Source organism: Hyperoodon ampullatus (assembly GCF_949752795.1).
Source record: "Hyperoodon ampullatus genome assembly, chromosome: 2".
Classification (NCBI taxonomy): Eukaryota; Metazoa; Chordata; class Mammalia; order Artiodactyla; family Ziphiidae; genus Hyperoodon; species Hyperoodon ampullatus.
The window spans coordinates 37,104,331-37,115,040 of record NC_136915.1 but is presented as its reverse complement, the minus strand read 5'-3'; the positions used below and the strand labels follow the sequence as shown (position 1 = coordinate 37,115,040).

Below are 10,710 nucleotides of genomic sequence, written 5' to 3'. Positions count from 1 at the left end.
GATTCCGGGCTCCGGCGGCTGCGAACGGCTCCGTCCCCCATGGCCCGGCCCCGCCGCCTTCCGCCTCCCCGGTCAGCGGCCCCCGCGGCCCCCGGGCCGCCTCCCGCCGCCGCCGCGGGCCATGGAGCCGAGCCGCCCCGGGGGGCAGGGCGGGGCCGGGCGGCCGGGCAGACCCACGGACCCGCCGACCGAGAGACCACAGCGCCGCCACCTCCCTCCCGCGCTACGGCGCCTCGGAGGGGCAGGCCTGGCCCGCGCGCCCGCGCGCGCGCCCCCGCAGCCCCCTGCCTCCAGCGCGCCCGTACCCGCCGCGCGCCTCCGACGCCCGCCCCTGCCGGCGGCTAAGCGCGACGGAGCGAGGGGACGGAGGACCAGGGAGGGGCGGGAGAAATTAATCAGACTCATCCAACGGGTTGGATTCGAGGTCCGAACCGGAGAGGGTGTGGATGGGTAAAACCCATTACGGAGGAATGGGGTCTGGTCTGGGTTGGAGCGCACACCCAGCCAAAGAAGGGCACCTGGAAGTTAGGTCAACTCGTGCAGGGAGGTCAGGGATTTGTCAGCTCATCGATGGGAGCATGACTAAGGGTCCGCCAGAGGAGGGGGCTGCTAGTTAAAACTGGGCAGGACACTGAAAGGCGTAGACAGAAGTGTGTGGCAGGGGCCTCTAGGGAACAGGAGGTTGGACAGGAGTGGGAGGAGCTGGACATGGCCCCAAGGGATCAAACTAGTTACTGGCAGGGTATGATGCTGGGACGGGCAGAGGCAAATGAATGGGTTCCAATGCCCCAGGGGTAGAAATGATGGATGCCTGAGGGTAGAGCCAGGTAAGCAGATGTGGCTAACTGGGGCTGGGCTGACCAGAGCCCTGAGGGCATGGGACTAGGACACCTCCTTTCCCCACACAAACACATGGGCCCATATACCTAGACTCCCCCCTTCCCTTCAATAAAGATGTTCAGAGTTACAGAGTCCTCAGCCCAGCACACTTTGCTTCCAACCCAGGAGCCATCGTTGTCCACAGCAGAGACAGTGTGTATGAGTCGGAAAGTTGGCAAGAAGCTGGCATGAAGTTGAGAACTACAGGCCTGTTTACCCTTCCTCTGTGAAAGGAGGTGGCGAAGAAAGGCAAGAGAAGCAGCACTGACCCAGACAAATACCATGTTTATTTCACAAACACTGGGAAGATGGGTTGGAGGTGGAGGTGGGACACGGGTGCCAGGTTGTACACAGTCAACAGCAGCCCACTCCCCACACTGCAGATCCAGCCAGGCAGTGCCTCCAAGTGGACAGGCAGCAGAAGTGAGTGCAGGGAGGGCCCTGAACACCAAGCCCCCTGAAAGCCTAAGGGGCACAGCTCCAGCTGTCCCGGGAAAACCACAAATAAATAAGAGTGGGGCACGGCCCCACCCACACAAATCGTCTAATCACCCATCTTCACTCTGGAGGTCTGCAAAAGAAGAACAGGAGAAATCAGTCAGGGACAGAGAAATAGATTAGACAATGACAAATGACAGATGATCAGACCCGTGGCAGGATGGACAGACCACAACAGATGGATGACTGGACCAGGATGGACATGCTGTGACAAACACAGTGAACAGGGACACAGAGACAACTACAGAGTTCAACTGTGGGACAGACAAGATAGAGAGAAGTGGCATATGGACAGTGCCAGTCACCAAGTGTCAACCCAGTCAGGCGCCCACAGTCACTCAGACACTCAGGCTGATCCTTAATCACACACACCTCAGGTGTGCTGTCCTACTGACATCACAGTCAAACACACCAAGACGGACTGAGACAGACGCATCCCAACCTGGTCTAGACTACAAAGACAGCGAGGAACAGACAAAATAACAGAACAGGAAAGAGAAGCTAAATCTTTTGTATATAGACACAACAGACAAAAAAAGACAGTTGTCAGTGATACTACATTGAAGACAGAAGTAAATGGAAAACTTCAAAAGGGGAAAACCAAAAGATGGGAACTAGGTGGTGGAAACTGTTTAAGAGGTTCTTATGGTTACAGGTGTAGACGGGAGCACTGTGGCTCCTCCAGAAGAAGGGTGAGGCTGGGTTGGGGACAAGGACAGAGGAGCTTCCCAGGGGGATTCAGCACCTGAAGGATCGCAACGATGACCCCAAAGAGGCCGATGGCACTGCCAAAGATCTCCACGATGAGAATCTTTACAAAGAGGCTGGGGTTCTGTGCATCAGCCAAGGCGGCGCCACTGCCCACGATGCCCACGCACACTCCACAGAAGAGGTTAGACAGGCCCACTGTGAGGCCAGCCCCAAACATGGAGTAACCTGGAGGGATGGAAGGGGAGCACTGAGGCCAAGCCAGACATGAGGAGAGATGAGGGCAAGGGATTCAACACGGACTAATGGGGCCAGCCACCACCCCAACTCTACAAAGCAGGCCAAAGTAGGTGAGAGAATATCAAAATGAAGAATCTAAGCTGGGGCACACTGGAGGGGGAAGCAGCTGTGAAGCCCCAACTTTTTGCCTTCACACACCCACCTACCTGCATGGTAGTTTCGATGGCCAATGGCCTTGGGGTCAGTAGCACTGAAAGGCTGAGGGAAGCAGAGAAATAATCAGAAATCGCCCCCTACTCCACTCCCCCTCCTCCACCATCACTAAGTAATATATAAACACCCTGGAATAGATGCCCACCCCACCTAGGCCTCCATACCTCAGCCATGTTGCTAATGACAATCGCCATGATGATGCCATAGATGGCCACAGCCTCACAGAAGATAATGCTGGTAGTGGTAGCGGGGGATTAGGGGGTGGAGAGGAGAAAGAGTTGAGAAAGAAGCCAACCTTCCTCCCTGAAGAGTCTCCAGCCACCTCTCCCCTACTGACATCCGACCCCAACAGGAGGCTGGTCAGGAGCAGCACATCAGGCAGGTCAAATGCACAGGCAGCTACCAATGCAGTTGGTTCTGACAACCTTACAAGGGTCCTACACTTACCTGACCAGGTTCTTGGTCTTAATCCTGGGGGCCTTCACCCCTCCCCCAATGATGGAAGAGCCAGTGATATAGATGCCCCTGGTGGACGGATAAGAAACCAATGAGCAGAGCCCAATCCTGTCATTGCCCCCAAGATGACTAAGAACCCAGTGACACCACTTGCTATGATTCAGCCCCTCCCCTGACCCATGACCCCAACACTTACCATGCTGCCCCAACCACAGACAGAGAGATAGCTAGGCCAATGCCCAGGTTTGACCACATGAAGGGGGAAGTCTCCGTCAGGAACCTGGTGTGCAGACGGGGGAAGACAATTCAGCCCTGGTGGAGAAGTGGGCACAAAATCCACCCCACCCCCCCTCCAACACCCCCAGTCCTCGATGCTGAGACAAAACACTTCATGTTTCCCAAAGGTCCCCATCCCAGACAGCCAGGGGGTGGGGTGGGGTAGGGATAAGATCAGAGAGGGCAGGCTGCAAAGAAGCTCCCAGGGGAAACCTCTCCCTTACCATGCCACATCAAAGCGGAAGCCCAAGTCAAAAATGGTGTAGCAGATTCCTGCAGCAGTGAGAAAAACGGGGGTTAGGGACTGCTCTCTAGAGAGAAGCGCCACAACTTAGGCAAGAAGTTACTGCCCAGCTGATGGGCCACCTTCCCAAAAGGTCTGCCTACACCTAAGTCAAGGGAGGGAGAGTCCTCTGGCTGGCCCCACGTAAAAGCACAGCTGCCTATACAAATTCCTCTACTCAGACCTCCATTTTCTGCCACTCCTTCAGGAACATATCCCCTCTGTGACACCACCTCCCAGACCCAGACCCGTCAAGGGGAGCCACCGGCAGGCCTGAATACCCTGGAGGAGGGGAGGGAGCAAGAGCTCTGGCCAGGCCCCACCAGATGCAGCCAGCCCAGTCCGAGCCGCTGTTTACCCAACACGCTGTGGGTGTCGGGGGAGAGGAAGACTACCGGGAAAAGAGGAACTGGAGCAGCCGGCTCGTGACCCAAGCAGGCCGGTCAAGAGCAAGAGAGGGACGACAGCAGGGAGCGAGGGAGAGGGGCGGCAGTGACAGAAACGGACACGGGCTGCGCTCGCGGTTCCCACCGAGCCCTGCCCGCGCCCCTCCCCAAGCAGCTGGAGATACGGGTCTCCTCTGTTGGGGTCAGAGGCCCGGACAGACGCGAGGCAAGTCCAGGAGCCCGGGGTGCAAAGCCCGCGCCGGGGCCCAGTATTCCCAAGCCTCCGCTTCCCCGCTGGGCTCCAGCCGGGCTAGCTCGGCCCGATGCCGGCCCCGCCCGCCAGGGCCCGTCCTCACCCACGACGAGCAGGCAGGCCCAGAAGGCCACGAAGACCCCGGAATAGAGCAGCACTAGCCCAGTCATGGCGGCAACGACGGCGGGTCTCGGGTCGGGGGCGGGGTGGGGGGGGCCGGAGCTCAAACCTCGTCCCGGCGTCCGCCGTCCGCCCCGCAGTGTCACCTGACCCACCCACGTGACGCGCCAGCGCCACGTGACCACACGCCGGGCCTGGCGCCCCGGCGCCGCAGGTCTAGAACTTGGTGATGCCGGAAGTGCGGACGCAGAGGATTGTGGTGGTTGTAGTCTCGCACCCCTAAGGGCCTCGCATGAACTTCTTACTGAGTACGTCGACCCCTTGCCTGGCCGGTCAGTCTCGCGTCCGACCAAGCTCGCTCCTTCTGCGCCCCGACACTCCGCCCTGCTCCGGCCCACCAGCCCTGCTTTCCTGCTCGCCGCCGCCCTAGCTTAGTCTCCAAGCCAGTGCTGATCTCGCAGGACTCCCCACGACCGTCCCACCCAGTTCCGCGAGGGTATCCGCTCCGTCCCTCACTGAGCTCATGCTGTTTCCTCTGCCTGAAGCACGCTTCTTCGTGCTCACCCCCTGGCCCAGCCAACACCTACTGGTCTTGGGATACCATTCCCCCAGGAAGGGTTCCCTAACCAGAGGCAGGGGAGTGCGCCCGCTCTGGGCTCCCCCGCCCCCCTGGCGATCCTTATGAAACTTAAGCAAGATCATGTCACTCTCTTTGAAATACCTCGGAGGCCCCCATTTCGCTCGGAATAAAAGCCATAGTCCTTAAAATGGCCTACTAGGCCTCTACTGTTGCGGCTCCCCATGCCTCTTACCCTACTTCATCTCCTAATACTTCCCCACTAACTCCCTCCTCTGACTGCACTGGCCTCCCGGCTATTCCTTGAACACACCAGTCACACCCTCAACGCGCTGCACTTGCACTTGTTCCCTCTGCTTCTCCAAATTATACACGTGGTTCATTCCCAACTTCAGTCTTCGCTCACCTTCAAAAGGCCTTCTCTGACCATCCTGTTTAATATTGCAGCCCCTTCTCTTGCACTCCTTCCCAGCTTTACCATAGCCCTTATCACCATTCTGCATACTAAGTGTTCTGTGTCTATCTCCCCCACCACGAGAATGTAAGCACCATGAAAGGATTCCTGAGCTCACTGCTGGATTTCCTGTGCCTGGCACACAGTGGGTGCTCAATTCATATCTGTAGAATACATGATTGGTGCCCACCTTGTCCCAGTTACCACGGTCGGTTTACAGAACTGCCTCTACTAGCAGACTGGGCAATCCCTGAGGGCAGAAATCACATCTCCCTGTTCACCTGTTTCTTCAACACACTGGACAACGCCAATATGCCGAGATTCTCGGCAAATGTGGGGAATTAAGAGGTGAGTCATTTCATTTCACCCCTCTGAACCTTTAGGGTCCAGCAACTCCACTTTGCTTGAAGCACCCACAATGCTGGTTTATGCCTGTTTTAGCATGGTGTACCCTTTGCCCAAATGTCTTTTTCACCTCACTTCTAATTATTTTTTTTTCCCCTCCAAGCGATCTGGCTTAGGTAACACCCCCTCTGAGAAGCCTCTTCTGGGCTCCAGCTGCCCCTGGGGGCTTCCCTACTCATAAAGAATATTGCTTCACCATGTGGCAATTGCCTGTTTAACTGCCTCTCTTCCCAGCCACACTGTGAGGACAGGAATCCAGTCAAATACAATTCAGATCTCAACCCACAGGACCTGTACAGGACCTGCGGTATTTGATGAATAAAGAGACAAGGAGAAAAATTATCTGGTTTATTCAAATTTCTGTGATCTCCCTGAGAAACAAATTCGAGTCAGTGTAGACCAGCACTGCCCGACAGAACTTTATGCAATGATGGAAATGTCTTATAGCTACACTGTCCTCTCATGTGGCTATCTGAGCACTGAAATGTGATTAGTGTGATTGAGAAACTGAGTTTTTAATCTTACTTAATTCAAATTTATGTTTGAACAGCCACATGTGGCTACTGTATTGGACAGCATAGGTGCAGACCAGTGGTTCTCAACTGGGGATGCTTTTGCCCCCATAAGGGACATTTGCCAACATCTGGAGACATTTCTGGTCATCACAACTGGGGAGGGGCATGCTACCGGAACCTACTGGGCAGAAACCAGAGATGATGCTAAACATCCTACAATGCCCAGGACAGCCCCTCACAACAAATAATTATCTGGCCCAAAGTGTCAATAGTGCCAAGATTGAGAAACCATGGTCTAAACCATTTAGCACCTGCCTTTAACAAAGGCAGACCCTCAACTGTCTTGTGCTGTTGTTCCCAGGAGAACAGATGGCCCAGAAGTCTTCAGGGAAGACCCAAAGCTGTTTCCCCATCAGTCAAACAACAGATATTTACTAAGCCAATATGTGCTAAGCCTTGTGCCAGCGCCAGGACAGGACAGGAAGAGCTGAATCCTATCCCCAGTGAGGGGCTGCCTCAGTGAGAGGCTCCTTCAAGGATCCTGGCAGAAGAGTGGGGTTGGTGCAGGGAGCACTAAAGGTCTTAAGTCCACCTGTGGCTCTGGCCCCACATGGTATCAGCTGCTTCCCTCATCCTCGTAGGCGATGGCAATCCCTCGCCTTCCGCTCACAGCTGCCGTCACCGGCGTCTGACCCAGACAGGGTTGCAGTCCCTGCCAGCTCCGGGAACTAAGGAATGAGGCTGCAGAGGGAGAGGCTTGAGGGTGAGTGGCCTGAACATAGGGGAAGAATTCAGATGGGAGTGGAGATTTGCCACACTCACCTGCAGGGCTGCTCTCAGCCAGCTCCAGCTGGGGCCTCGGGGTTAGGGCTGAGCATCCAGGGTCAGTTGATGGCTTCCAGGCAGGTGGGGGTCGGAGGTCCCCAGTAATGAGTGACACATCTGGGGTGTCCCACAGCTCCGAGTCAGGTGGAGGGAGGGGCACGTGGAAGGGAGAGCCTGGAAGGAAGGGAGGGAGAAAGCGGATCCATACTGGCCCAACTCCATGCCCCAGGCATTTTTAGCATAGGCATTGCCCCCACCACTCACCAGGCAATAAGTCCGCGTAATGTGTGAGGTGGGGAGCCAGGCCTGGAGGTGGCCATGCAGGGTTGCAAGCAGCCTCCAGCTCACACGGTGCCAATACAGGCCGGAAGAAGCTGCCAGAAGGCTGGGTGGCTAGGGCACCCAGAGGACAGGCCAACAGCACAAAGACATCCACCTCAGGGAAGTTGGCAAGCTTGGCAGGCGTGGGTCGCCCCAGGGCCAACACATAGCTACGCTTGCCAGCAGCCTGTGTCAGGTTCCGCAAATGTGCCAGTGCCTCACGGTGTCGGGCCACACCCAACGTGCCCACCAGCAGCCCCACCACATGGGCATCTCTGGCCCTCTCTACCAGATAGCGTCTACGTGCTCTTAGCCGCAGAGCCCGGGCACCTTCATCCTGAGTCCGCCCTGTGTCTGGGCAGCAGGAGGAGAAGGGCCGCCCTGGTGCCCAGCCCAAGAGCAGCCGGCTCAGGTCTGGGTCAAGGTCAGGGTCAGAGATGGCCTCAGAGCCCCCCACATAGAAGGCACCATACTCTTCCAAACACCTCCCTGGAGCCAGGGGGAAGTGGCGCCCAAAACGCTCCAGGGGCTCAGGATCTGGATTGAGGGAGCCCACTGGCAGGGGAAGAGCTGGGCTGGAGACAAGCAGGTCCAGGTACCGTGGGCGCAGAAGGGTGGCCAAGGCCTCTGGAAGAAGGAGGTGGTGTCAGGGTTGGGGTCTGGTAAAGCAGGATCCCCCTCATCCCCAGGAGACTGAATGGGAACCAAAAGCAGAGGCTGGGGTCAAACCCATATTGAGAACTCCATGGGAGTGTACTGACATGGGGAAATTAAGGCACAAACTGGTCAGCCCACCCTTCCTGCATGCAAAGGCAAAACCCTCACCCAGGGCGTGGGCACAGGCCGGCTCACTCAGCAGCACCACAGGCGCTGTGGGGTCTGGGTTCTGGGCCTCGAAGGCCTTAGCGCAGAGCTCCAAGGCCACAGATCGCTGACCAAGGACGAAGGCAGTGGGCAGTGGGCGGGCAGGAGGGCTTAAGCAGGCAGGGCCAAAATGTACAAGGGCCTGAGCTCCAGCTTGCTCAGCACCCAATACATCCACACAGCAGCTGCAGAGGAGATACCATTAGTGAGAGGGGTTCTCATCGAGAAAAGCGTTGCCGTCATCAATGGAAAATGTGGTCAATGAAGAATACGACGTTATGAAAAGAAGGCACCGTCACTGAGAAGAGCTAGTATCAGGAGAGGAAACGTCACTATCAGGGAGAAACACAACCATCGGGGTCAGACACTGTCATAGAGGAGAAATGCCATGAGCCCTGGATCCCTAGACCTACCCCACCCTCTATCGTCAAGCTCCAAGTTCACACCTGCCATAGGCTGTGTCTCCCAGAATGAACATCTTCGATCCTGTGGCCTCCTCCAGTCGTGCAGCCACGGCCCCAGCATCTCCCAATAGCTGATCAGGGAACTGCAAGGCCACCTGTAAGCATAAACCATGGAGTCAGGAACAGCCTCTCCTCTTCAAGGGAAACCTTCCCGGGAGTCCCTACCTAACCTTCAAAGCCCCTCCTCCCAGAGAAGCATCTCCTCTCATTCCCATCCTCACAAAATCACCCAAGATCCCGATCCTCTGGGCGACCCATCCGCTCCTCACCCGTTGACACCCCAGGTCGCGGACAAATCCAACGACTCGCTCCAGCTCATACACTCGGTCCAGGTCCCCAAGAGGAGTGCGCAGCCCCTCAGCGCACGCCTCTCGCTGCAGCGCCGCCTCCGCGGGGCTGCTGAATGTAGACTCCATAGCGGGAGGCAGCGGGGACCTCCCTCAATCAGCTTCAGGCCCCGCCTTCTCAAAAACGGCCCTCAAAGTGTCGGAGTCGCTTGGTCGGGGGGCGGGGGCGGGGGTGGGGAGGGAGTGGGGGGGGAGGGAGTGGTGGTGGTGGGGAGTCAGTCAGCCCGCAGCCGTTGGGCCAGGCCCCAACCCATCCAAACTCCCGTTTCTCCGCTACACGTGGGCCTCCCAGGGAGATTACTTCCGGGTGTTTGAGGCGGGGCTGATGGCAACTTTACCCATCTAAAAATCAGCACGGCTCCCGCCCTCCAGTCCTCGCCAAGTCGCCCACAGAGAACCAATAGTCGGCCTCCTAGCCCGAAGCCAATCGGAAGTGCCTCAGAGGAAGGCGCGGAGCCTTGTGGGTGTTGTAGTTCTCCTGGCCCGCCTCTCCGGGCGCTGGTCTTCCGGTTCAGCCGCCAAGCGCCCTCAGAGACACCGACTCCCTGAAAATAACTACTCCAGTTTGAGCAGTTCCTATCTGCCTACACTGTTAAGCACTTCCCCTGCACTCTGTCAGCTGGGAGGTGATAGAGAATTAGGCATTGCATAATTTTTAAATTAGGTACCAAACTGCCTGGGTTTCAATATTGCGCTCTGCCCCTTACTAATTACTGAGGCTCTTAGTTACTCAACGTCTTTATGGCTGTTTCCTCATCTGCAGAATGGGGCTTGTAACAATAGTACTTCTAATAGGATTGCTGGGGCAAATTAATTTAGATATAAAACTTCATAAAGTAGTCCTTTGCATAGCACATGTACTGGAGGAATCCACTACTATCCTCACAGCAGTCTCAAAAAAGCAAACACTGAGCACTTACTGTTCACCAGGTACTACAGAGTTCACTCTTTGGAGTAAGAGCTGTCGCATTTTGCAGATGAGGAAACGGAGGCTCGAGGCTAACTGCCTAATAAGATACAGCAAATCAGTGGCACCAGCAGTACCCAGGTCTGATTTCAGAAGCTGTTCTTTAGACCCCTCATTCTCCCAGGTTATATATGCTACATTTGATCATGGCAGCAGGGAGGAAGACACCTGGGTGCTATGTCGTAGGAGAAAAGGAAAGTATGTGAAACATCTCCACATGCTCCAGAAGTGAAAAATCAAGAGTAGGTGAGAATGGGATGGAGGAGGGGTAAGGGAAAGGGGACAGAGTGACCTCAGGGGATGACATGAAATGGGGGCTGATGCTGGCTGGTGTGGGAAGAGGTTGAATGAGGATGAAGAATGGAGGACACAGAATCTGCACGGAGGTTGGGAAAAGAACAGGAGAAAAAGTGAGACAATCGTGGGAGTAACCAGTTCTTCTAACACTTCCAAGGAGACTCATGGCTGGGAGTCAGGAGAACCCAGTCCTGCTCTTGTGATCTTACTGAGATGGCGGCTGGGGTGCCTGAGAGGCAGCCAGGGTGGAACTATGGCTGAGACAGAAAGGGAGGGAACCCAGCTAAGGGAGGAGAGCAACAGCAGGCCGGGAGCTGTCCTTGGTCCTGACCAAACCCTGACCATCACGTGCTGGTCAGGTA

General features: G+C 56.3%; 2 protein-coding genes across 5 annotated transcripts; both read right to left on the bottom strand.

Annotated features, from left to right (window-relative positions):
- Positions 1 to 1,144: 1,144 nt before the first annotated feature.
- Positions 1,145 to 4,431, bottom strand: ATP6V0B (ATPase H+ transporting V0 subunit b). The gene is made up of 8 exons (XM_079698641.1): positions 4,296 to 4,431; positions 3,495 to 3,543; positions 3,191 to 3,274; positions 2,986 to 3,063; positions 2,703 to 2,772; positions 2,532 to 2,583; positions 2,123 to 2,313; positions 1,145 to 1,450 (listed from the first exon to the last, which is right to left on the bottom strand). The coding sequence occupies exons 1-8, from the start codon at positions 4,360 to 4,362 to the stop codon at positions 1,424 to 1,426; spliced, it is 618 nt and encodes a 205-aa protein (XP_079554767.1). The 5' UTR covers positions 4,363 to 4,431; the 3' UTR covers positions 1,145 to 1,423.
- Positions 4,432 to 6,081: 1,650 nt separating this feature from the next.
- Positions 6,082 to 9,153, bottom strand: DPH2 (diphthamide biosynthesis 2; the record flags this gene model as incomplete). Of its 4 annotated transcripts, none has more annotated exons than XM_079727713.1 (6): positions 6,082 to 7,004; positions 7,086 to 7,262; positions 7,353 to 8,036; positions 8,235 to 8,458; positions 8,720 to 8,832; positions 9,007 to 9,153. In XM_079727713.1, 6 exons carry the CDS (start codon positions 9,151 to 9,153, stop codon positions 6,880 to 6,882), a joined length of 1,470 nt encoding a protein of 489 aa, XP_079583839.1. In that variant the 3' UTR covers positions 6,082 to 6,879. The 4 variants fall into 4 exon arrangements, with proteins under 4 accessions (XP_079583839.1, XP_079583840.1, XP_079583842.1 ...); XM_079727714.1 differs by having other exon boundaries at positions 7,353 to 7,763; XM_079727716.1 differs by lacking the exon at positions 7,353 to 8,036.
- Positions 9,154 to 10,710: the final 1,557 nt, after the last annotated feature.

Excerpts from the sequence above, each read along its gene's own strand:
- ATP6V0B (XM_079698641.1), bottom strand. The coding sequence starts at position 4,362 with ATGACTGGGCTAGTGCTGCTCTATTCCGGGGTCTTCGTGGCCTTCTGG. Across the intron at positions 3,544-4,295 it reads GGCCTGCCTGCTCGTCGTGG|GAATCTGCTACACCATTTTT; the intron begins GTGAGGACGGGC and ends TCACTGCTGCAG. Across the intron at positions 2,773-2,985 it reads AAGACCAAGAACCTGGTCAG|CATTATCTTCTGTGAGGCTG; the intron begins GTAAGTGTAGGA and ends TACCACTACCAG.